Source organism: Cuculus canorus, chromosome 23 (assembly GCF_017976375.1).
Source record: "Cuculus canorus isolate bCucCan1 chromosome 23, bCucCan1.pri, whole genome shotgun sequence".
Classification (NCBI taxonomy): Eukaryota; Metazoa; Chordata; class Aves; order Cuculiformes; family Cuculidae; genus Cuculus; species Cuculus canorus.
The window spans coordinates 5,412,470-5,435,775 of record NC_071423.1 but is presented as its reverse complement, the minus strand read 5'-3'; the positions used below and the strand labels follow the sequence as shown (position 1 = coordinate 5,435,775).

General features: G+C 49.4%; 3 protein-coding genes across 8 annotated transcripts; all 3 read left to right on the top strand.

Annotated features, from left to right (window-relative positions):
• The first annotated feature begins 1,055 nt into the window (after nucleotides 1-1,055).
• On the top strand, nucleotides 1,056-7,187 carry MPZL2 (myelin protein zero like 2). The gene is made up of 7 exons (XM_009571757.2): nucleotides 1,056-1,192; nucleotides 1,391-1,468; nucleotides 3,578-3,744; nucleotides 4,096-4,306; nucleotides 4,548-4,692; nucleotides 5,151-5,235; nucleotides 5,774-7,187. Exons 2-6 carry the CDS (start codon nucleotides 1,414-1,416, stop codon nucleotides 5,206-5,208), a joined length of 636 nt encoding a protein of 211 aa, XP_009570052.1. The 5' UTR covers nucleotides 1,056-1,192; nucleotides 1,391-1,413; the 3' UTR covers nucleotides 5,209-5,235; nucleotides 5,774-7,187.
• An 880-nt stretch (nucleotides 7,188-8,067) lies between these two features.
• MPZL3 (myelin protein zero like 3) lies at nucleotides 8,068-15,903 on the top strand. The gene is made up of 6 exons (XM_054086957.1): nucleotides 8,068-8,199; nucleotides 9,794-9,960; nucleotides 10,846-11,056; nucleotides 11,677-11,842; nucleotides 12,676-12,739; nucleotides 14,746-15,903. The coding sequence occupies exons 1-6, from the start codon at nucleotides 8,109-8,111 to the stop codon at nucleotides 14,770-14,772; spliced, it is 726 nt and encodes a 241-aa protein (XP_053942932.1). The 5' UTR covers nucleotides 8,068-8,108; the 3' UTR covers nucleotides 14,773-15,903.
• A 1,282-nt stretch (nucleotides 15,904-17,185) lies between these two features.
• On the top strand, nucleotides 17,186-23,295 carry LOC104054289 (junctional adhesion molecule-like). 6 transcript variants are annotated; one of them, XM_054086952.1, is made up of 8 exons: nucleotides 17,186-17,452; nucleotides 19,172-19,407; nucleotides 20,763-20,926; nucleotides 21,457-21,682; nucleotides 21,837-21,966; nucleotides 22,319-22,379; nucleotides 22,807-22,902; nucleotides 23,081-23,295. In XM_054086952.1, the coding sequence occupies exons 2-8, from the start codon at nucleotides 19,365-19,367 to the stop codon at nucleotides 23,198-23,200; spliced, it is 840 nt and encodes a 279-aa protein (XP_053942927.1). In that variant the 5' UTR covers nucleotides 17,186-17,452; nucleotides 19,172-19,364; the 3' UTR covers nucleotides 23,201-23,295. The 6 variants fall into 6 exon arrangements, with proteins under 6 accessions (XP_053942927.1, XP_053942929.1, XP_053942928.1 ...); XM_054086954.1 differs by lacking the exon at nucleotides 17,186-17,452 and adding an exon at nucleotides 18,826-19,071; XM_054086953.1 differs by lacking the exon at nucleotides 17,186-17,452 and having other exon boundaries at nucleotides 19,155-19,407.
• The last annotated feature ends 11 nt before the right edge of the window (nucleotides 23,296-23,306 follow it).

Sequence of the window (23,306 nt, the reverse complement as noted above, 5' to 3'; positions counted from 1 at the left end):
TCCCCTTGCACAGCTCACCCTGTCCCACACCACTCCCCTTGCACAGCTCCCCCTGTCCCACACCACTCCTCTTGCACAGCTCCCCCTGTCCCACACCACTCCTCTTGCACAGCTCCCCCTGTCCCACACCACTCCTCTTGCACAGCTCACCCTGTCCCACACCACTCTCCTTGCACAGCTCTCCCTGTCCCACACCACTCCTCTTGCACAGCTCACCCTGTCCCACACCACTCTCCTGCCCTGTCTGGCACTGCTTGCCCTGCCTTGTCCGATTCATTCGCAGGAAGTCTGAGAGCCCTGCTGCTGTTCTCTTTCCACCAGAATCTTCTTCTGGCCCGTTCTGACATCCTCTCCATGTGTCCCAGGTAATCCTAAACACCCCAGCTGGACCCCGCGCTGCTGCACAGCAAGAGTGCCCTCACTCTGCCCCTTAGTTTTGAGCTGAACATCCCGACGTTGGCATCCTCCTGTCCCTGCCGTGGCTCCACCACAAGGAAAATCATCAGTCACAATGAATGTTCATCACGTGGGATGACTTCTTGGAACTGGGCCGTAGACAGGACACAAACACAGCCACAGCCAGTGTCAGGTTCTGCTGTTATGGTGATTTATGGCCTTCCAGTGCAAATATCCTTATTTTGCCAACGCGCATGCGCAGCTCAGTTCTGTGTTCTCACAACAGCCACGTGCCACCAGGAAAACATTGTGTGTCATGCTGAGTTTCTCTTGTGTCTTGTGCTTGTTAAGCACAGTGGAGTGTCCCCAGCTGTCCCTGGATACGGCCCGGCTGGATGTGTGTCCAGTGTGATTGCCCTTGGACTTATCCAAGTTAAAGCAGTCTCCTACTTCTGTGGAATGGCTGCATCCAAGCCACGTTACAAGGATCCCTTCCTTTTACTGAAGGTATCTGTGTTCCAATAGGATGTGTGCTCATCCCAGCTGCCTACTTTGGGTGGCTTTTTTTTTGATCGTTGGCAGGTTTTTGCCCAACCAATGGCCATCATCGCTCCAGGACATCAATAAACACCTTAAGGCAAATTTTCTTTTAGGAGCAAAATTACCTCCCACAAGAGGGGAGTGGTTTGAAGTGGAAGCTGGGAGGAGGGATGATTGCGACACAAAAGAGCAAAGGAATATGGAAGGCAGAAGAAATTAATCTTACCCTGAAGATCTCCCCGTTTGGCACACAAAGGTGAGCTGTGCTGGCCGCACCTTGCCTGCCAGTGCAGGGGCAGGGAGGGCTCTGACTCAAGCAGGAACGAGCACGCACATTGCCAAGCTGAGAGAAAGGAATTCACTCTACTGTGCTGGGAAAACATTGAGAAACTCATCTTTCATCCAGTTATCGAGAACCTGAAACCAATTTCTCTTTCCGGTACTGCTCAACCAGTGGAGTACGGACCTGGCTTCCTGATGCTTGGCCCCAACTGGCTGGGTGCTGTGCTCTTCCTTGGGGTACAGCTCCGAGGTAAGGAACCCCGCTACTGTCCTCTTCTGAGCTCTTAACTATCATCCTCATTAAGGCAGTGACTTTACAGGAGTCTCAGGTGCTTGTTGTGTACTACTGGTGTGATTCTTTCAGTCCAGGGCTCACTGCCGGTGACAAGAAGTGATTGCATTTCTTTGACAAACAGGTCTAGGTGTGTTCAAGCGGAAGGAGAACACTGATCTCACTCAGAGCTCTGGTTACACATCTTTTTCTCTCCTGCCAAGAATCTGGACTTTACTCCTAGATGTGCTTTTCACTGCCTTTGTGACCAGACAGTTGAGGATTGTTCAGCAGCACTGGGTTTAGATCCTTCACACAGCGATGATTCCAGACAGACAATAAGCTCCCTTGATTTTAGCGGTTTATAGCAACTCAGCTGGGATGTCAGACCACCAAACCCTTGTTTCCCAACGGATACGCTCGGTAATGTCTTGAAAAACCTATTTTACTGATTTTCTCCTCAGTTGTTCTTTAAAGCGGGTTTAAAAGGAAAAGATTTCACACCAAATGTTTGAACGAGAAACGTGATCTCTGCCAAGGGAGATTTTCAAATGTGAGCACCTTGAATGTTTTGGCATTTGAAATATTTTCTCCTTTGAGAAATGAAATTATTTGGCAAGGAAGTCTTCGGTTACAAATTATTTTCAAATACAGGAAATGTTTTAATCATCTTCACTATGAAGCCATATTTTACGACCCCAGATAAGCTTTTCTTCGCTTGGATCTCACTGGAGTGAGTTAACTCACCTTCAGGAAATCATTAACATTTTCTTCTTCTGCTGGGTTGGTTTGACCAGCGTATAAAAGGAAACTCATGGGAGCACATGTTCAGACAGGGAGGACTGGCCTTTGCAGCAGCACCAAGATTTTTAGCTCAGCACCGCACCTTTGCAGAAACCAACCCACTAACCCAGAGCTAAAGCAGTCAGGTCAGCAAGACAGCAACAGAGGGGAAGAAAAGTGAGTCCTCACAGCACCACCATTTGGGTAGATCCAATCTGCCAGAGCAATTGGACTCTGGAACAGCAGGGCAAGCAAGTGGACAACTAGGGCTCAGGCATGAAATGCACTTTCATCCTTTGGGTTTCCAATGGTTCATTTTTCTTCTTTCTGTGTTCTGATGCTCCTCTCTCGCTGCTCATCTCCCTTTTAGGGTAACGTCAAGTTAGGGACTCTAAACTTATTTTAGAAGCGGCAGCTGTGGTGGTTTGGTTAACAGAGAATGTTTCTTTGACAAACAAATGCTTACAGATTTACCTCGAGGGTTTCCTGTAGAGATCTTCAGCCTGACTATATTTGACTACAGCTGTCCAGCCGAAGCTGTTACCTTAGAATAGGCACTTCTTACCTCCATAAGAGTAATTCTCACCCTGTTGTGTGTGGTACTCGGGCTGATAAGGCAGAGTGGATAAAGGCAAGCTCTAGCATCAGCAAATAGCAATTGTTCGTTGGGGCTCAGCAGTCCTACTTGAAAGGGCGGGGATGCTTTTCTGAAGAAATCTGCTCAGGGAATTGAGTGTGATAGAGTGTAATCACTTGTGCAAGTAACCAGGATAAGGATATTACAAGTTACGTAGCATCTTTAGTGCCAGACAGGAGCAAGTATATATTTAAGGAGGGGTGACATTTACAACAGCATTGCACTGCTTAGATGTCATGTTTGCTCGTGCTTGAAGAGAGACATTCTCCCCCCCAAAATGGTCTACGGTCTTTATGGGCAAGCCCTTCTCCCTGCTCCTCTCCCAACCGGTTATCAGACCTGTAAGAGTTTAACTGTGCAGCCACAAAACAACAAAGCAAGCCCTGTACCAGCAGTTCAGATGAATGCCGGTTCCCTCGAAACCAGCGCTGGGCAGCTTGCACATTAACAGGCAAAATCCACGAGGCGTGGGGGATCTCTTGGATCTGCAGACGCAGGATCACCTTCCTCAGTAATTACATCTGTGTGCTTGTGTCTATCAGGTTAAACATTGACAGGGATAGATAAGGCGGGCTCCTCTACAGACTAAATACAGATAAGAACAGTGATGAGCTTACTCCTAGGCAGTAGCTTTCTTTACCACTAACCCCTGCTTGTTTTCTCTACAGCACTGTGGCCTGCAGCAGCCGTAGAAGTTTACACTTCCAAGGAGGTGGATGCTGTGAACGGCACTAACCTGCGGTTAAAATGCACCTTTTCCAGCAGCAGCCCTATCAGCCAGAACCTATCGGTGACCTGGAACTTCCAACCTGAGGACCTGAGTTCTCATGAGCCAGTGAGTGAGACCTTTCTGCTCTGTTTCATCGACGCACACACCCAAACAAGCCATTCCCAAATCCCAGCGCTGAGTAAGCAATAGTTCAGGTGTGCGTACGGGCAAGCACAGTTGCATCATGAGTGTGTATATCTTGAGCCTTTCCTCTGCTACTCAATGATTACTCTGAGCAAGAAGTTTTATTTTCAGACCCTGGATAAAGAAACAACTTTTACGTTTAGTTTTGAGTAAGGTCAAATAAACAGGCTGATGAAGCTGTGCCTGCTCACACCACAGCCAAGCCCTATGTCGTAGCTGACACCCTGTACCTGACTCACAGAATGTACTTACTGCTTCCTCTCTTTATCGTAGGTATTTTATTACCTGAAGGAGCCCTACAAGCTATCTGTTGGACGGTTCAAAGAGCGAGTCACCTGGGATGGGAATATTGACCGTTATGATGCTTCCATCGTTATCTGGAACTTACAGCCCACTGACAATGGGACATTCACCTGCCAGGTGAAGAACCCACCCGATGTTACTGGCATAGTTGGTGAAGTGCGGCTCAGAGTCGTGCAGAAAGGTAAGAGGGCAAGAATACCACCAGAGGCCATGTGAATTTAGCCAGTGCGAAGCATTGGCAGGTCTTCCCTCGCATTTGGGAAAAAGTATAGAAGAAAAGGGATTATAAAGAGAAAGTAGGAGGGTAGTTAATGTACACAGGGAAAAAAAAGGAGCCTAAGGAAAGGTTATATTAATGGACACAAGTTTCCAGCCTCCTAGCAAGAGCCCTCTTGTACGTGTATCTGTTTCTCTCCATGCAGCACGTTTCTCAGAAATCCACTTCCTGGCGGTGGCCATCGGCTCTGCTTGTGTGCTGATGATCATTGTGGTGACAGTCGTGCTGATCTGCCAGCACCGTCGAAAGAAAGCGCAAGAGAAGAGGATCGAAGTGTCAGACACTGAACTGTAAGGACAGAAGAGAGACAGAAAGGCTTCTGGGAAAGCTTGTCAAATATATATTCATAGCTATCCTAAATCACTGGCTTGGACCCTATGCTAAGAGTCTACAATGCAAAACGGCCAGCACAATTAGCAATTATTGAATGTTTATTTGCAGTAAGAGCAGAACGCCAGGATGAATGAGAGCTCTGGAGACCTCATTTTGCTCTTACCCTTCACAGAGGCTTCTCAGAAGGACCTAGTTGTGGCGGTGGTGGTGGTTTACACATGATGGCTCTGTTCTTTCCTCCATGAACCTGACACTGGTCACCAAGCACGTAGCACTCTTAGCGTCTTGTCATAAAGCTTCTCCTTGTATCTTATGTATGCCGTATGTTACTTGGAATGTGACTTTTCTGCTCAGGATATCTGATGCTGATTTGGGCTTCTTTTCTTTCCCCTTGCCCCAATCCTTTTTATAACAGTAAAGAAAAGGAGAATCTGAAGAGAGCAGAAAAGGAAACCAGTCCATTAGAAGACTAGAGGTCTTTGGCAATATACACAATGCAGGTATCATTCAAACATTCTCTAATCAATGTCTTCATTCCACTGCAGACTTTCTCAGGCAGCTTTACTCTGGCTTTTCACTTCTATTCCCAGTCAACAGGCCATGGTAGCCATAAACAACTGAGAGCAACAGTCATACTTTGCTCTTGAGGAGCCCTGAGAGAGACACTGACAAGTGAACAGGCAGCGGAGACAGAACTGCCTCTTAACTGTAGAAGCGATCTCTCCACCCTGGTGTTGAGGATCGCTAGGAGGAAAGCTGTTGTTGCTGCTTTCCATGACACTCCTGTTCTGTGGATAAAGAGGAATGAATTCATTTCAGGCCATTTCACCAGTTTTCAGTCTGCTTTTTGATTCCTTTAATCTTCATTGTTTTAAAACTGCTGCAGGAAGACAGACACTGCTTCCAGGTTTGCTGGCCGTGCTGAAACACTTTTACTCATAACTTTTATTGAGGTCAGCGCTTGCCTCATGCTTTTGTTTTCAGCAATAACCTTGAGTAATGAATCTGTTTTGTTTTTCTTATACTCTTTCTTATTAGGTACTTGCAAAGCAGATGTGAAAGCTTGTAATTCTGGATGTTAGAACAAAGCTGAACTACAGATGCCTCATGGTGTGAGTGTGGTTTCCTTGCTCAACCCGAAATTCTTGCAAGGAAAGAGGATGGCATTAACAGAAGTTGTAAACTTCCTTGATCGAAGCCGAGTTGGAGAAACTTGCCCCAGGAACAAGGAATTTTCCTTCATCTTCACACCTGCAGAATACAAAGAAAGCTGCTCTGAAGATGAAAAAAATACCAAAAGATTTGAAAAAAAAGTGCTGAGATAGCTGACTGTACGGAGATTTTCAAGGTGTCTGAGCAGACACGCTCTTGCACCTTAAAAATTGCAAGGTGCAGTTGCGTTGCCCTGCTTCTCCTCCCTCGGAATCCTCATTGACATAGCTAACAAGAAGACGGACACGGTGAGGGATGAGAAGAGCAGCCAGCTGCTACAAAGTGCTTTAAATCTCTTTGCTGCTTTAAATGGGAAGTGTTACTGTTGGGGAATTGTTTTGTATTAGGGATAATGTTTACCTGTGGGTGTGTTTTTGTACCTGTTTGATGCAGCTTCAGCAGGCTTTGTCACTACAGGAGCTGAGGTCACTGCCTTATATTCCCATCGCTGCAGGTGGTGGTGGCCCCTGCTGCAGTTTGAGCTCAGAGGCTGACCTGAGCGAGTGATAAAAGGCTGCTAGCTTGGTATTGGGCTTCCAACAACATGCTATCCCATTTTCTCCAGGTGTCATTTATTGCCCAGGCCACCACCAGCACCTCTCACCCCTGCAAATGATGCACTCGCTTAGCATTGTATCCTCTACTTCCACAGATTTCATATCATCATGGAATGCTTTGTGTTGGGAGGGACCTAAAAAAAGCCCATCCAGTCCCACACCCCCTGCCATGGGCAGGGACACCTCCCACTGGATCAGGGGCTCCAAGCCCCATCCAACCTGGCCTTGAACCCCTCCAGGGATGGGCAACCTGGTCCAGGGCCTCCCCAACATCACAGGGAAACACTTCTTCCCGAGATAATATCTCAATCTCCCCTCTTTCAGCTGAAAACTGTTCACCCTTGTCCTATCCCTGCACTCTGTGATCCAGAGCCCCTTCCCAGCTTTCCTGGAGCCCCTTTCAGCGCTGGAAGCTCTTCTAAGGTCTCCCCAGAACCTTCTCTTCTCCAGGCTGAACAACCCCAACTCTCTCAGCCTGTCCTCATATAGGAGGTGCTCCAGCCCTGGGATCACCAAATATTGAAACCATGGAGCTGTTACAGTATTTAACCGAATTAAACTCCCAGCCTGTTTGTTTAAAGAGTATCTTTATGGCTTTATAACTCCACACGTAATGCGCTGGCTGCGTTATCTGTTTGTACGCGTCTGTTTTTTATCGTCTGGGTTGTAAATAAAGGTGCCTTGTGGACAGTTGTGACAGCGTGATAGGCTGCGTGAGGTGGGACATGCAAAGGTCACCTCAAATAAGAGGGTCTCTGCCCTAAAAAAACACCCACCTGGGTGCTGGGAAATGTGAAGAACACCTCAAATGAGGGGTTTCTACACTGAAAAGCACCCAAGTGGGTTCAGAGAGATGTGCTGTGAGTCGGGAGACAATGAGGAGCACCTCAAATGAGGGAGTTCTGCACCAAAACCCACCCAACTGGGTTCCAGGAGACACACAATAGAGTGGAAGAGGCAAAAGGCACCTCAGATGAGGAGGTTCTGCCCGGAGAAGCACCCAGAAAGCACCCAGCTGGGTTCTGAGAGATGTGCTGTGAGTTGGGAGATATATAAAGGGCACCTCAAATGAGGAGGTTCTGCCCTAAAAGCACCAAAAAGCACCCAAACAGGTTCTGGGACATGTACTGGGAGGTGGGAGGTGCAAAGGGCACCTCAAATGAGGGGATTTTGCCCTAAAAAGCACCCAAATGAGTTCCAGCAGATGCACTGTGAGGCAGGAGGTGCAAAGGGCACCTCAAATGACAGGGTTCTGCCCCAAAAAGCACTCAAAAGGGTTCTGAGAGAAGTGTTGTGAGGCAGGAGGCGCAAAAGGCAACTCAAATGAGGAGGTTCTGCCCCAAAAGGCACCCAGAAAGCATCCAACTGGCATCTGAGAGCCTGGCAGTGCCTGAACCGCATCCAGGTGCGGCGCGGCCACCATCTTAGCCAGCGCCAGCCCCACCCTCACCTGCGTGCGGCCGCCATCTTGTCCCACCCCACCCTCACCTGCGCGCGACCACCATCTTGTCCCGCCCTCACCTGCGCGCGGTCGCCATCTTGTCCCGCCCCGCCCTCACCTGTGGTGCCGCGGCCGCCATGTTGGGGTGCTGAGGGCGGCCGGGATGCGTCGCGGCGGGGCGGGCGGCGACGGCGGCGGCTCCCTCAGCCTCCTCCTCCTCCATTCTCAGCGGGTCTTGGTGCTTCTGCTGCTCGGTAACGGGGCCGCCTCCCTTCGGGGGGCGGTGTAGACGGGCTCTGATGGCGGAGAGGGGAGGATGTGGGTGCGCTGTGAGGGGTTTGGAACAACGAGAGAGCTGCGGGGTGAGCAGAGCCGCAGTCACTGGCTTGTTCCCTCTCCTGGTGCTGCTGTGAGGGGCTGGGAACGGTGGGAGAGCGGTGGGGCGAACGCAGCCCCAGCCCCTATGGTCGTTCCCTCTCCCCTCTACCCTGTGAGGAGCTGGGAATGGTGATAGGAGGAATTTCTGTTACAAAAAGCGGAATATTTTTGATTTAAACTAAAGTAGAGGTCCATCTAGTAATATTATCTTTTGAAAGTTTTAGAGAATGTCCCTCCGAGAGCGTGTTTTCTTTGAAACAGTGTTTATTTCCAGATGCTGATCATTCTTTGAGGATCCTACTGTCTTGTGTTCAGTGTGATCTGTGCTGAACAGGTGTCTGTTTCTGTAACCACCTCTTTTTGCTGCCTTTCCCCACCTCAAATTGGAATAATTGAGTCCAATGCTGGAATCCCCAATGTAAAGAGGAGATGGAGCTGTTGGACGGTCCAGAGGAGGCCGAGGGGTTTTAGTTTGGTTAAATATCATAATGGCTCCATGGTTTCAATATTTAATGATCTGAGGCCTAGAGCACCTCCCATATGAGGACAGGCTAAGAGAGATGGGGTCGTTCAGCCTGAAGAAGAGAAGGCTGTGGGGAGAGCTTAGAGCAGCTTCCAGTACTGAAAGGGGCTCCAGGAAAGCTGGGGAGGGCATGGAGTGATAGGAGGAGGGAGAATGGCTTTAAATTGAAAGGGCGAAGATTTAGATTAGACATTAGGAAGAAATTCATCATGATGAGGGTGTTGAGGCCCTGGCCGATGCTGCCCCATCCATGGAGGTGTTGAAGGCCAGGTTGGATGGAGCTTTGAGCCCCCTGATCCAGTGGGAGGTGTCCCTGCCCATAGCAGAGGTATGGGCTTTGAGGTCAAACCATTCTATCGTTCTATGATTCCTCCCTCTCCGCAATGCACTGTGAGGATCTGGGAGCAGTGGGAGAGCTGAGGGTTGAACACAGCCCCTTGCTTGTTCCCTCGCTGTCCAGGGCTGGGAATTGGTAAATCTGGATAAAAACTGGTGCCTGTTCCTCCTTAGCCAGCACAGCAGAGTCAGGTGGGACAATTAGAGCAGAATGATATTGCCGTGACAATTGCTGCAGCAGGGTAGCTCTTGGCCTGGTGTGTTTGCTCTGGGCTGGATACCAGCACCAGAACTGTGTGAAGTACTCTAAAGCTAGTACTTTGCAACTCCTCAGAGAGCCATCTGACTCCCTTTTCAGCTCTTTATTGCTGCATCTAAATATCTGTAGGCTCTTGGTATTTTCCAGATAAATACTTTAATTTGAGCTAATCCAAACAAAGAATAGCTATGCAAAGTTGTCTGCTTTTCTTTGCATTACCTCGTGAGGGAAGGGGTTGTGGCTGTGCTTCAGGCTTTGGGCAGAGGTTGACCTCACCTGTTGGACATCACCACTGCTGCTCCTCACAGAAAAACGAGAAGCTAATCCTCCTTCATTGTGCTTGTTCCATCAGGTGTCTGTAATGTTCTTTCCCTGGAAATCAAAGCCAGTGCTAAAGTGCGAGCTTACATTGGGGAACAAGCATCGCTGAAATGCTCATTCACATCCAGTCTTCCCATCAGCGAGAGGCTCACAGTAGACTGGACATACCGACCCCTCACAGGGGGTCAGATGGAAACAGTAAGTGGAACAGTCTTTTACTAGTAGAGACAGACCAGGCCTCTGTGCCAGCCGAAATTCTGATATTCTCCTTCGTCCCTTTTGGGTTTGGGTCTCTTCATTGTCATTTCCTTTCCCGCATGTAATTGCATTAGGGTTCTTTTCACAAAAATTACTCTGTGTAAATAGAGCATAATGACGATAAAACAGATAAACTGGGTTTTGGCACAAGTGCTGCACTGTACACTGTACCTACGGATACAATGACTGTAAAGTGTTTGATTCGGGGCTTTCTTGAAGGCAGCTGTGCCCTGACAGTTCTGTCGTGCAACCCGTGCTGATACATCTTTGAGTGGCAAGAACGTGTGTACGGTGACAATCTGATGACAGCCTCTAAGTTTACTGTCTGTTATTTGCTGTTTGTTGGCAGCATTTTGAAATATAAGCATAAATACCTAAGTCTGAGAGCCCACTGAGTCTGAACTCTTACGAGTGTCCTTGTATCTGGAACAGAAGGGTGCTGCTTGTGTGAAATGAGGGCTCTAAGTCTCTACTCACAGGACAGCAAGGGCAAAAGTGCAAGAAGGACAACTTGAAGAGCTGTGGCATTCTGTCCTGCACGGGGCATGAAGCCTGCTCTGCTTCTCAGCTGAAGATCTGCAGAGGGGAACAAGTTGGTCACCAGAAGATGGTGGTGACATCTGGGAGCTGAGGCTGGTAGATAAAAGTGTTGGAGAGCTGATGAAATGGGACTGACTCAGAATTACCGAATAGGAACTTGAAAAGCTCTCCTCTATAAGGAGCTTCATAATATGTATTCCTTTGTTTACAATCCAAGGAGCTATTTACTTTGCTTTCTTAGACATGTGTTTTATTGACGCATTTATTGTCTTTGCTTCCATGTAGGTTTTTCATTACCAGTCAGTTCCATACCCAACGACAGTAGGAAAGTTCAAAGACAGGATATCCTGGGTTGGGAATATTGCCAAGGGTGATGCTTCCATTGCTATCCAAAGTCCAGTGCTTAGTGACAACGGGACGTTCATCTGCAGTGTGAAGAACCCTCCAGACGTGTACCATAACATTCCCCAGACAACGCTGATAGTCACAGAGAGGGGTGAGTCTCCGCTTCAGTAGCATGGCCTCATCTCTGCGACACAGCCGCACTGCAGCTTTGTCAGGATCTTGAAAGTCTGAGCATCACCTATGGGATGGATTCCCTGTAGTTCCATTTAAGAATTCCAGCAAGTTACCTCAGCCCTTCTTCCCGAGCTAAATACCGAGAACTATTGGGGCAGGAACGGAGAGAGGAAGCTGTGGTGTTAACAGAAATCAAAGATGTGCATTTGTTCAGGAGTTCAGTCTCCACATATTGCAGCAGTAGAACAAGCAAGACATTTAGGAAATACTGATCTGAAAATAACTTATTCTCAGTAATACTTCATTCCCTCTTCTGCCTTACTTGCGTGTCCTGCCCCAGATTTGCATTTCAGTCCTGCTGGTAGAACTGTGTTGTGACCTGTCTTTGTAGTTGTTTTGCATATAAAGCACCACACTATGTTGGGTATGTGATAAGAATCCTACAGATTTGATGACAAACTGTTTCAAATCTGCCAGCTCTGTGCTTTATGTGACAAGGCCAGCAACTTGTGTCCTGGATGAACATTTGTCACAGAGGCTTAGGAAAGCCATATTTTACTGCTGGTACAGCTGCGCTGCTCTCTGTCTTTCCTGCAGGCTTCTCCTTCCAGCTAACTTCAGCAACACTGCTGTCCATCGTAGTATTTCTCCCTTCCGTCATTGTGGTCATTGTGCTGCTGGTGAGGATGCGAAGGAAATTTGGAGTGCTGAAGGAGAAAAAAAAGTCTGGCTGTAAGAAATCCTCCATCGAAGTCTCTGATGAGTAAGTTCAACCTAAATCCTGTATTTCCACCTTGGCCAGTTGACACAAGCCAAAGGAGAGTTTCTCCACTGCCCTTCGTTATGTAGTGCAGCACCTGCATTTCAGTCTGGAATCTACTTTTCTGTGAGCATAACTTAGCCAGCAGTTGGAGATCTTTGGAAAATCCCCATTTTGGAGCATAAACTGAGTGCTGTACAGCCCCCTTTTCTGTCATTTGTGTGAGGCAGTGGGACTGAGCGCTTCAGGGTTAGGCAGACTTTCACTTCTGTAGTGAGATTAATTTCAGCCTAAATCAGCAAGATATTTTGCGTATGTGGGCATTTTGGTCTGAAGTGTCTGTGACAAAAAACCAAACTGAACAATGTTAACTGGTTCCCCTGTGGCAGCCTGAGTAGAGGCACCAAGTACTGAATGGGCCTTGGAGACTGAATTGCCCTCTAAATGGGAAAGGATTCTGTTCTGGAAAGGGGCAGTAGTGAGAATGGTAAAGTAACACTGCTGCTTCTGGAGCTACACCTGGGTTTGTGATATTTCAGTACAATAATTTCTTGCAGAATGGGTTTTTAGTACAGTGTTCTGATCAGCACTGTAAAATTTGCCAGCCACATAGCAACTCTTGTGTTCTTCATAGCATTGCAGTGAAATACCTGCATTCAGGATAAGAGACCTGGCAGTTTTTATTCTTTCTGCGTTTACTCTGCAGAGTCAAAGGCTTTTAATCACAATGAAAGGCCTTCCATTCAGCATGGTAACACTAGAATTCCCAGTCCGCAGGAGATACCAGTATGTGTGTTGGGGGCAAAGTCCAACCTAATCCCATGTTTTTTCTGTAGGCCTGAGCAGACGGGGGCAGGCAACTGCTTGGGAAGACTCAGAGAGTGGTGTCTGAACTGTGTGGTAAGTGAAAGCTGGTGTTTTCATAAGTGGTTTTGTCAGCTTTGGTGCTCAGCGAAGGTGCTAAGGGCAGCAGGTGGAGCTTGTCGCAACACCTCTGGATGTCAATCAATGTGATGTCCCAAATGTTTCAGTTGTGCTCCTTGTTGGTTTCCACCCACAGGCTCTAGGGAGTGAGAACTGCTGGTCATACTGCCTCAGTGGTGGGGAAAGCTGTCTTGAGATCTGCCACATTGATCTTTTATTTAACTTTATTGAAATTAAAGCTGATGTTTTCAGATGAAAATTCAGAATATTACAGGTCAGCTGCTGTTCTGTGGAGTTTAAAGGCTCCCCAAAACTAGTTTGGGATTGACAGTGCTGTGGTGAGGAATGGCAGCAGCGATACCTCGGCCCGCTGTGTTTCTTGCAAAGATGGCAGTGTGCAGCATGGCCTCTATTTTGGAAGTCCTCCTACTTAGGCTGTTTTCATTACAATAATCCTGCTCAGCTCTTGTTGTTTGCTTGTTTCTGGCTTTTTGTTTGTTTTGCTTTGTAAAGGAGGGTTGTCTTCTGCTTGTTCAGTAAACCTTTTAGTCAAATGGACTGCACCGGACCTACTGAATGTTTTTGCCACTTGCTGTACTTGTTTTGTAAAAGGTGCCTCTGCATTCTGTGTGCTGGTGTTAGCAACCACAACAGTAAGTGTGGCACATTCCAGAGCCAGCTCACAAACATGCCTAATATGAGTGTGTTTAGTTGTTTCCTGATGTCCTACAGAGCAAGCTGACCTCAGACACACCTTTGCATCTTTTATGCATGGTCAGGAAGTACATTAAGGAGGATTTAAATATGTGTTGATTGAAAATGTGTTGTTTGATTCTCTGTTCTAATGCCAGTGGTTTAAAATGCACTCAATGCCTTCAGACAGGCGTGTGCTGATGGTTTCTATGCTTTCTTAGGTGCAGAATGGAAAACAAGCCATTATGCAAGTTTCATGTGAATTATTTACAGTTCTACATAAGGCACAGCAGTGGCAGTGCAGCAATATGAGGAAAAAGAGTTTTGAGAGGAGCAGAAAGTCAGAAATGCTTTATGGAAAAGGATGGGTTGTGATGGGAGATGGAAAGGCTGCTGCGAGTGCCGTGCTGGGGAGCAGGGAAGCACCACTGCGTTCCTGCAGGTGGAGAGGTGGGAAAGGGTGGGAGCCCCAGTTTGGTGAGAAAAATGCTGTTAGGAGGTTGGAGATCTTAAAAAATGGAAAACATTTCATCCTTGGAGAGAAGGGAAATGTGAACATGATAATTCTGCTGCTTTCGTATTGTTTTGTCATCTGATACTTTGCTCTCTGACACCAAAACTTTTAGCTTACCACATCCCTAAACATCCTGTCTCACTCACTTTCATGACTCTACATTTTTGTGGTTTCTATAATGTACTTTTTAAGGCTTAATATGTAGCTAAATAGTTAAAATGCAAACCCAGTGAAAATCTGTTTGGACTTGTAATGGCTGGAAAGTGAGTGAGGTTTTCCTTGTAAAGCTGTTGTGTTTGAATTGCTTTCAAGTCAAGAGCTGTAGAGCTGGATTGTGGGGACGCCATCCAATGATTCCTGAGGTTAAAACAACAGATGACGGGGATCTGGGAACGTATGGTTGGTTGTAGCTGAAAACCACCACCTTGTGCTGCTCTGGGCCTTCTCTGTGGGGACTGGCGGTGCTTTGGAAGAAGATGGCTGTTTGTGCTTTATGGCTCATCTTTTGCTTGAGGTGTAGCTGCTACTTCTCTTAAACACATTTCAGGTGCTGGTTATGCAGTGGCGATTGACCTGTATCTGCAGTAAGTCAAACAGATTTAGGTGCAAGCGCTTCATGACTACAAGTCCTGTGGCTGATTCCAGTACAGCAGCATTTTGGAAGGCATTTAAGCTCTTGTCAGAAGCCCAACAGACTCAATGTTTTGTCGAACACATAGTTTTATTGATGTCTCTATACATAGTCTCAATTTCTCTTTCCATACTCCTTGTTTAGGACACAGATGAGGAAGACCTGTACTGATGAGAGAGCAAAGCTATGGATAAAGAACAAAATCACAGCACTGAAATCATGGCTAGATAGGAGTGAAGGCTGCTGGAAAACCCGTGCAGATTAAAGGACCTGCTCTGCTCTTGTAGACTTGAAGAATATGGAAGATGGGATAGTTCACTTTTATTTAAGCACAAAATCATAATTTTTGATGCCTTTCTCATTTAATGGGGAAAAAAAAGAATCTCTTAACCTCACTTCTCCGTGCCTGCAGAACCCTCAGTGCCTATGGCCGTGCTGCAGCCGGTATCCTGCCAGCACTCCGGTTTCCTACCAGCACTCCAACTTGCAGATTTGTTTCTTTTGTTATTGGTGACTTCCCTCCTGTCTTGCATCGGTGAATTCAATTTGCGTGAAGCACAGGGGACAGTGGTCCCAGCTCTCTAAGGTGGTGGTTGGGCATTGACAATATGTCCTTCTCAATTTGTTTGGAATGTATTCGCTAAGGACTTAAAACAGTTTGATTAAGTTGTTACATGGCATCCTTTGTCTCGGAGCGAGGAGAACCTGCTGCTGTTTAACTGTTTCTTGGTTTAATCTGCCGCTTAATTACAGGATCACCGTTTTGTTCCTGCTGTTTTCTGGTTCTGTTTTTAAGTCACGCACAGTAACATTATCGTACATTGTTGGGTTTTATCCTTCCTTATTTAATAGTTGTCCAGCTGCTGCATTACTGGGTACTTCTCCTTGTGGAAGTAAAGCACAATTCACACAAAACAAGTTTTTTGAAAAGAGAAATGAAAATGGGGACTCTGTATCTGGGGAAACACAACCCCATCTACCTCAGCCATTGACTCAAGCAGTGTCCAAAGGTATGTTCCGTGTTTGGAAGAGCAGTCATGTTCCTCCTCTCTTTTAGGTACCGGTTTAGGGAAACGGCTAAGCATGCGTTGTTACTGCCTGGTAAGAAAGAGTGCTTTCTCTTCCACCAGCCTTCTCTGACAGTGGATGGCAGAGAGCAGTGGAATTCATGGCTGCTCAATGCCTCAACAGCTGCTGCTTTCTCCTTCCTTCCTGTATGCGGCATTGGTCAAACAGTTTCCTTTCGCTTATCAGTTCACTGTTGACTTTGTGCCATTACCAATAAATTGCTTTGTTTCATTCTGGGCTGTGCATTTCTTTATTGGGCTAAATATGGCTAAATAGAGCGGAACTCCCCAATGTCATCCTGAGTTGTTGCTTAGCTGTAGGAATTGCAATGATGGCTGTGTTCAGGGAACAGATTTAACTCACAGGGAACACGCACCACAGCCCTGTGCTGAAGTTCTGGCTGCAAAGCAGTATAAGCTGTGGGTCTGTGTCTCCAGACAAAGAAATCTGGTTTTTTCCTATCTACTATAAAGCAGTATTGAACAAGCTCGTGCTTCCTGATGACACAATGTCTCTCCCAACCAAAACTTTCCTGAGAAAGGATGTTGGTGGTATGTGCAGCCTTGAGGAAGTGGCTTTCTTGTTCCACTTTCAGCAATAATGCATCACCCAAGTTCTTTGTGGACATGAATGGCTCTTGTTTTCTGCAGAATGTTTGCCTTCAGCTGCACCTGCTTTGCCAACAGTGGGCCAGATCCTGGGTAAATCTTTCTGGTGCAAAGCTGAATTGCGACCTTGAAGCTAAGCACTCTGAATTGTGAACAGTTTTGAGTGTGATGAGACTGAACTTTCTCTTCCTTCGCTAGTTGTAAAGAAGTTGCTCTGCATACCCTTAAAACCACTGATCCTGGGGCAGGGAACAATGATTGCCATGGTGCTCTGGAGGAAAAGGAAGGATGCAAATATGCTTTCGGAGTGAGTGGGGCAAGGGTGCCAGCTGAAAGCAATCCCTGCTGTGTGTTTTTTATGTGCTTTGGAAGGGAGCAGCTGTGAAAAGCAGGTTGGTTGGAGTAGCCCTTTGCTGACGAGATCCCTGCTAACCTGCAGCCCCTGGCAGCACCAGTAACACCCAGCATGGTTACTCAGAGCTGCTGCTGGTAGCTCCTCAGGATGAGATCCAGCCCACAGGAGGGGATAGGATGAGGGGATCAGTTTTCAGCTGAAAGAGGGGAGATTGAGATGAGAATTTAGGGAGAAATGTTTTGCTGTGAGAGTGGGGAGTCCCTGGCCCAGGTTGCCCAGAGCAGTGATGGCTGCCCCATCCCTGGAGGGGTTCAAGGCCAGGTTGGATGAGACTTTGAGATCCCCAGTCCAGTGGGAGGTGTCCCACTGCCCATGGCAGGGACTGGAAGCGGATGGGCTTTGAGGTCCCTTCCAACCCAAACTTTTCTTTCATTCTCTGGGTCTTAACTTCTCACGTAATGACTGTTTGGATCAGTCTGCCGTGAGGGGAGGACGGGGACTGAAGTGTGTTCTCATGAAGCTGCATGTCCATCACCTGCCCTGAGCTGTACACATCTGCAGTTCTTGCTGCCTCTCCTTCAGTCCCTTCTGCTTTTGGATTTGTGGTACCTCAGTCTAATGCTTCACTTCCTCTTGCGAACTTGAAGTGACCACCAAACTGAACCTGAACTAAGAGACTCGAAACCAGAGCGGTGAGTGAGACAAATGTCTTGCACGTACAACCTCAAGACAATTCAGTGACTGATTGTCAGATACTCCAAATTAGTCACCGAGGAACCCTTTGTGCAAAAGCCAAGCTGCCTGCCCCAAGCCACACTCAGTGAGTATTTTTTACCATAGCATTTACTTTTTTGTGTTTCTTTTTCCTGAAAAGAGAGGTAGAGAAGTATAGAAGTGTTGAGGATTCAGATACCATGTAGGAAAATGTAAAGGCAGGATGGAATCTATGTATTTTTTCCCAATCTGCTCGGCAAAGACAGTTACTCTGCGGGAGGGTTGGGATGTGTCAGCACCGTAATATGCATAACAGCTTGAGTGAGTGGGCGCTGTCTTCAGCTGGCGCACGCACAGCACCCACTCGCCGCTTGTCACAGAGGGACATCCTGCAAAAATGGGTTCCCAGGCAGGACTGGGATTTCTTCTGAAAAAAAACAGGTAATAAATGTAGGAAGGATTTGATGGCAAAGAAGCACCAGAGCCTCGGGAGCTCAGCTGTGGGGAACTTTTGGAGTTCCGAGTGTGGATATCGCAGGCTTCTTTGTGCTGACGGATTTTTTTGTGAGCTAGCTCCTATTTTGGGTGCTGCATGGGGGTGGGCCTGTGAGAGTTTAGCTCTGCTGAAGCTCTCTGGCAGTGGAGCTGGGAAGTAGGATGCTTTGGCCCGCTGCGCCGAGATTATGCTGCAGCAGCTCAGAGCTTGGGAGCTGAGCAGGAGTTTTGCTGTGTTTGTAGGTCGTGCGTGCACAAGCACCGGCTGTAGAGCAAACAGCAGAGCTGCAAACAGTGCAGCCAAACCACACAGCTCTCCCCTCCACTTCTGCAAAACCCAACCCCAAAATGGGTCATGGTTTTGGAAAGGCAGTTCTGAGAGAATTCCAGAAGGCTCGCTGCCTCTTTCCAGGATGTTGTTGATGGAAAGGGGAGAGCGATGAAAGGCAGAGGTGGTTTTACATCACTGACTTAGGGATGCTTTAACTGCAAAGCCCTAGTGACTGTTTCCCAGCCTAGAAGACACCTGTGAGTCCCCCAGAAATCAATCCTGGGCGTGTAATCCCTGCCTGAACCTGTCTCGGGGTATCTCTGAGCTTCCTGCACTGAGAAAAAATGCATTTGGAAAGGAAAAGGAATTAGCAAACATGTCTGGCCATGTAAAGAGTAGGAAGCTTTCTAGGATATGAGCAGTGACAGGGAGGAGGACTTCGCTGCTCCCTGCTGACTCTCCATGGAGCCCACAGTAGCTGTTTGTAACTTTTTGCCCTTAAATATGTTTGTCACTTTTGAGTGTGCATAGCTTTGAATCATGGAGCAGAGACGCAGCAGGCAGGTGTCGACTTGTGCCTTCCTGCAATCCAGGCGTGAACACTGATCTCTGATGATGAGAGCCTACTTGGGCCGCAGGATCCATCTGCATCGTGTAGAAAGGAGATGTTGGCTTCACTTCAAACACGTGCAGCATGTCTAACTGAGCACCGCGACCAAACATGGCATGATCTTAAAGACCCTGAGGGTCCCAGCAGAAATTCTCATCGTGTGCAGTGTGGGAGTTATTCCTAGAGTAAAGGGTTTGTGGTTTTAGGACCAAACTTGTCCGAGTGTGTAGTAGAAAAAGCATCCCCGTTGCTTTCTGAGCAATTAACATCAATGAAGCTCTCAGCTCGGAGGCAAGAGACACGACCCCCAAACCACCGGAAAGATTAATCGCTTGGGGAAAATGCAAAGGTGTTTGAGGCTGAGCCCTCCCTCCTGCTCTTTATCTCTTCCTTTCTAGGGCTCAGAGCAGTCTCAAACCAGAGACTTATCTGATGTCTGTGCTTCACAGAGTTCCAGGCTCCCGGATGGGATAGTGACTGGCTCGAGAAGCCAAACATCAGCTGGCAAAGATCGCGTCCTTCTCTGAAGATCTGAAGGAAGGCTTTTTCTGACCTTGGGTTCAGCTTGGTTGCAAGCTGTTGGTGTCCTGCCCCAAGGGAAACCGAGGCATGCGTTACCTCTGCTGTTCTTTCTAGAATAAGATGGAGATGTTGCTGAGCCTGATTCTGGTGCTGACATGGCTGGGTAAGCTGTAAGGCATTCTGGTGGGTGTATTTACCTGGCCTGCCTTCCCCTCTGCCTTTGCTGAAAGACCCATCGGTTCCTCTCTTCCTGCAGCAAGAACCCCCTGGGGTTTTGCAGGCACGAGGAGGTGGCAGCTGCAGCTGGGCTCCTGGGTAGCAGTGACTTCTCTGGTCTCTGTGTGCTGTGTATTTCCTCCCTGCAGAGCTCACATATATATGGGCTTCAAATTCCAACGGCATCCCTGTACTTAACCTGTACTTAACCTGCTGGGCTCCAAGTAGAGCTGCTTCACCAAGCCTAAATACAGGGAAAGGTTTCCAAGGTATTGATTTTGGCTCTGCTTGAGGCAACTGGCTCTCTTGTTCTTCACCGCCGGCAAATATTTGTCATTTTCAGCTCCACAGCTGGTCAAGAGCAAACGAAACCTGTTTGGGAAGCTGTAGTGCTTTGCATGTGTGATGTTCAGGGCACCAAACAAGTCCTTGGTGCTGTGCCAGGGCCCAGCCTGCGTTTGTGGGCAGACTGAGTGGCTGCGATACCAAGGAAAGCCTACCTGTCGGAGCAGCTCCTTGTGGAATCTGCTCACCCAGTGCTTGACAAAAAAGAACCAGAGCCCCAGCTGCTGCTCCTGCTTGGTGTTCTCTGTGCAGACTCTGAACCGTGCAGGGTTTCTCTCTCCATGAGCTCAAGGGATGTTTTCTGCCCCACTTCTTTCCCCTTCCTGCCGCACGCTTCGCAGCCCACCGTGTCGGCAGCTGCTTTGTGCTGGTTGTGTCAGCTCTGTGCTCTTTGATGTTCCTCTCTTCTGGGTTTTCCCCACTGTCCAGCTTCTCTAGAAGCTCTGAGCAGTAGATACGTGGCCAGACAGGTCCAAGCCCAGATTAGGAGCCTGTGAGCAAGAGGTAAGGAAGCCAAATGGGCAGGTTGCAAAAGAGGAACTGTAGCGCGTGTGAAGCGATTGAATTGCCTCTGGCCTGGTGTAGATGAGAGCGGCACTGGTTCTCCTGGCCAGTGACTCACAGCAACAACCTTGCAGGAGCTGCAGCCTTTGGCTCCGAGACGCAGAGGGCTGGGGGTGCGCGTCCCCACTTCCCTTCTGTGCAGCTTGTTGAGCAAGCGCAGCAGCCCTTGAGTCTGGCGGCTGGGAGGATGTGCTGCCCTGCATCCCAGGCACGCCAAACGCAGGGGTCAGGGAGAGGCTTTGCCCGCACAGCGAGCAGGGCCTCCCCATTGCGCTCTGGACTGGTCAGTGCTGTTGGCCTCGGGCTTCTTTGGAGAGGAGATACCTATGGGCACAGGCAGGCTCCATCTGGCTGTCCTCCCCGGACTCATCCTGCTGTCCTTGTCCCCGGCAGAGCGATGCAGCAGGGTGGCTGGCTGGGTCTTCACGGAGCCTCAGCTACGAGCCAGCGCTGGGGACTCTGTCCTGCTGCAGTGCCTCTTCCTAGACCCGGTGGCCAAAGGATGGACGATGACCAAAGTGGACTGGCTACGCATGGCAGGAGCCGGCACGCAGAAGGTGGGTTGGGACGTAGGGGTGAGCGGTGGAGCAGGAGGGTCTAGAACAGTGGGATGAGGGGGCCTGGGGCAACTCTCCATCGGGACAACTCTTTGTGAGACACCCCTAAGCCTAACTAATGGCTCCACGTGTAGAGTTGCCCCCAAGGAAAGCTGGTCATGGAGAGCTATCCCACCCTGATGGGCAGGAGGGTGAGTGAGGCAGGTTTGTGGGGGAGGCTGCGGGGAACCCTGTCTGCCTGTTCCAGGCCATGAGAGGAGGAAGGTTCCCTGTGTGTTGGCAGGGCACCTCCGCCACTCCCCGTGCACCGCAGGGGAACAACAGCTCTGGGTCCTGGGGCTTTCCAAGAGAGCTGGGCTCTTTCCAGCACTCCCTTTCCAAGGGAGTGAGCTGGGCTCCCTCGTGTGTGACAAGCGCTCCACGGGAAGAGGGGGACAGCATGGATCTGAGGGCTCCTAAGCAGGGAAGGCACACAGGGCAGTACCCTTCTGCTGGGCTCCTTTCACCTCGTGCTGTCTGTGCCCTGGCAGGAGGAGATGGTGTTTTATTACTACAGCAACCATAGCATCCCTGTGGGTCGTTTCCGGCACCGGGTGCAGTGGCAAGGGGACGTCACCCGCTGGGACGGCTCTATCCAGCTGCGGGACATACAGGTGAACGACAGCGGCACGTATGTGTGTGAGATCCGGCTGCTCCAGTGCAGCAGCATCTTCAAGAACCGCACGGTGCTGCATGTCAGCCCCACGGAACAGAGAGGTATGCACCCTGGCACTAGTCCCCTCTCCCGTCACCCTGTTTGACCCACGCAGAGGGGCTGCAGATGCTCCAGGGGGGCTCTCACACCTCCCACCACTGTTCCTCTGCGGTGAGGCCAGGGTCTCTGTCTGTACTATCTTTTGGTGTCTCCCAGCAGGACGAGGAGCAGCAGATGCCCGGAACGCTGCAGCCCTGGGATCCACTGGGTTTTGGCCTCTGGCTGCGGGCTGTGGCTGTGTGGCTGTTGTGCTGGCTTTCCTGGCAGGACTCAGCCTGAGAAAGAGGTACCGATGCTGGCTGTAGGTGATGGGGCTGAGCAAAGCCCTTCCTTGTGCTCTTCTTCCTGGCCAAGCCTGAGCTGCCCCAAGCACAGCTGGAGAGCTGTGGGAATCAGGGGGTTCATCATCCCGGTAACGGGGTACAGATTCCTGCTGCCCTCTAGTGTCACACTGCCCTGGCCAGTGTCCCCCCGCTTGGCTCCCAAACCTCCCGGGCTCCCCGATGTGCCAGCAGCTGGGGTGGCCCAGTTGAGGCACATAGAAAGGGATCCCAGTGTCATGGAAGAGGGAGGGCAGGGACAGGAGGAACAGGCGATGCTTCTTGCTCGAGGTGCCACCACTGTTGCCTTCCCTCAAGGTCTGCAGCCAACACGGCCCTGGAGAAGACTGGAAGTGGTGGCAACAAGAACAGAGCAGAGGTGAGTGGAGGGGCACCATGTGCCTGGAACACCGGCACAAGGCGTTGAACACAAGGTGCGGATGGAGCAAATGTTCCCTCAGCAGCAGGATAACTGGGAGCTGAGACACTTGGCAGAAGGAGATGGGGTCCTGGGCCACAGCATGCCCCTGAGGCTGAAGGCAGGACCGTCCTCACGCAGGATGGGTGCCTTCTCCTCACTGGCTAAGGCTGCGTGTCCTCAGGCCATGGCAGGATCACTGACATGGGGTGTGGGGGGCACAGAGCTGAGGGTGCTGAGCAGGGGGATCCCACACTGGCCAAGCATGAGGTGCTGTTTGCTGGCCAGCGTGGCTGTGGCTCTTGGTGCTTGTCCTACGAGTGGGGTCAAAAGCCCTCGCATACACAGGGGTTGCTGGGTTATAAGTGTCCTGATCTGCCCCTCACAGGAAGCATTTTACTCCTCAATCCCTGGACCTGAGGTACCCAAGGCTGAACAAGATGCGGGGAAGAAGAGGAGAGCCGAGGAGACCTACATAACCATGGTGAGGAGCTGCGGCAGGCGTGGGTGTGGGGCTGGGGTGACCCCCAACATCACCAGCCCCCCAGGTGGTGGCATCCAGGGCCTGACCCCTTACTGCCTACACAGCAAGCAGTGTCCCTTGCCTCCTGCCCACTCCAGATGTGCCACGAGACTCACGCCCTGTCCCTTGCTCCTTGCAGCACCCCTCTCCCTTCCGGGAGAACGGCATCTACGTGGAGCTTTCCAAGAGGGGGATCCCAGCAGAATGGATGGGCGAGGAGAGACGGGGCAATGGACAAAGCGAGGAAAGCCTGCAGTAGACCAGACGCAGCACTTCCCTGGGCTCCAGAGCAGCAGAAATAGCTGTGCTGAGGGGATGTAAGCCCCTTAGGCACCTGCTGTGTGCAAGATACCCTTGTCCTGCTG

Excerpts from the sequence above, each read along its gene's own strand:
- MPZL2 (XM_009571757.2), top strand. The coding sequence starts at position 1,414 with ATGCTTGGCCCCAACTGGCTGGGTGCTGTGCTCTTCCTTGGGGTACAG. Across the intron at positions 4,307-4,547 it reads GCTCAGAGTCGTGCAGAAAG|CACGTTTCTCAGAAATCCAC; the intron begins GTAAGAGGGCAA and ends CTCTCCATGCAG. Across the intron at positions 4,693-5,150 it reads GAAGTGTCAGACACTGAACT|TAAAGAAAAGGAGAATCTGA; the intron begins GTAAGGACAGAA and ends TTTTTATAACAG.
- MPZL3 (XM_054086957.1), top strand. The coding sequence starts at position 8,109 with ATGCGTCGCGGCGGGGCGGGCGGCGACGGCGGCGGCTCCCTCAGCCTC. Across the intron at positions 8,200-9,793 it reads CTTGGTGCTTCTGCTGCTCG|GTGTCTGTAATGTTCTTTCC; the intron begins GTAACGGGGCCG and ends TTGTTCCATCAG. Across the intron at positions 9,961-10,845 it reads CAGGGGGTCAGATGGAAACA|GTTTTTCATTACCAGTCAGT; the intron begins GTAAGTGGAACA and ends GCTTCCATGTAG.
- LOC104054289 (XM_054086949.1), top strand. The coding sequence starts at position 20,696 with ATGGGCACAGGCAGGCTCCATCTGGCTGTCCTCCCCGGACTCATCCTG. Across the intron at positions 21,683-21,836 it reads CAGCCCCACGGAACAGAGAG|CAGGACGAGGAGCAGCAGAT; the intron begins GTATGCACCCTG and ends GGTGTCTCCCAG. Across the intron at positions 22,380-22,806 it reads GCAACAAGAACAGAGCAGAG|GAAGCATTTTACTCCTCAAT; the intron begins GTGAGTGGAGGG and ends TGCCCCTCACAG.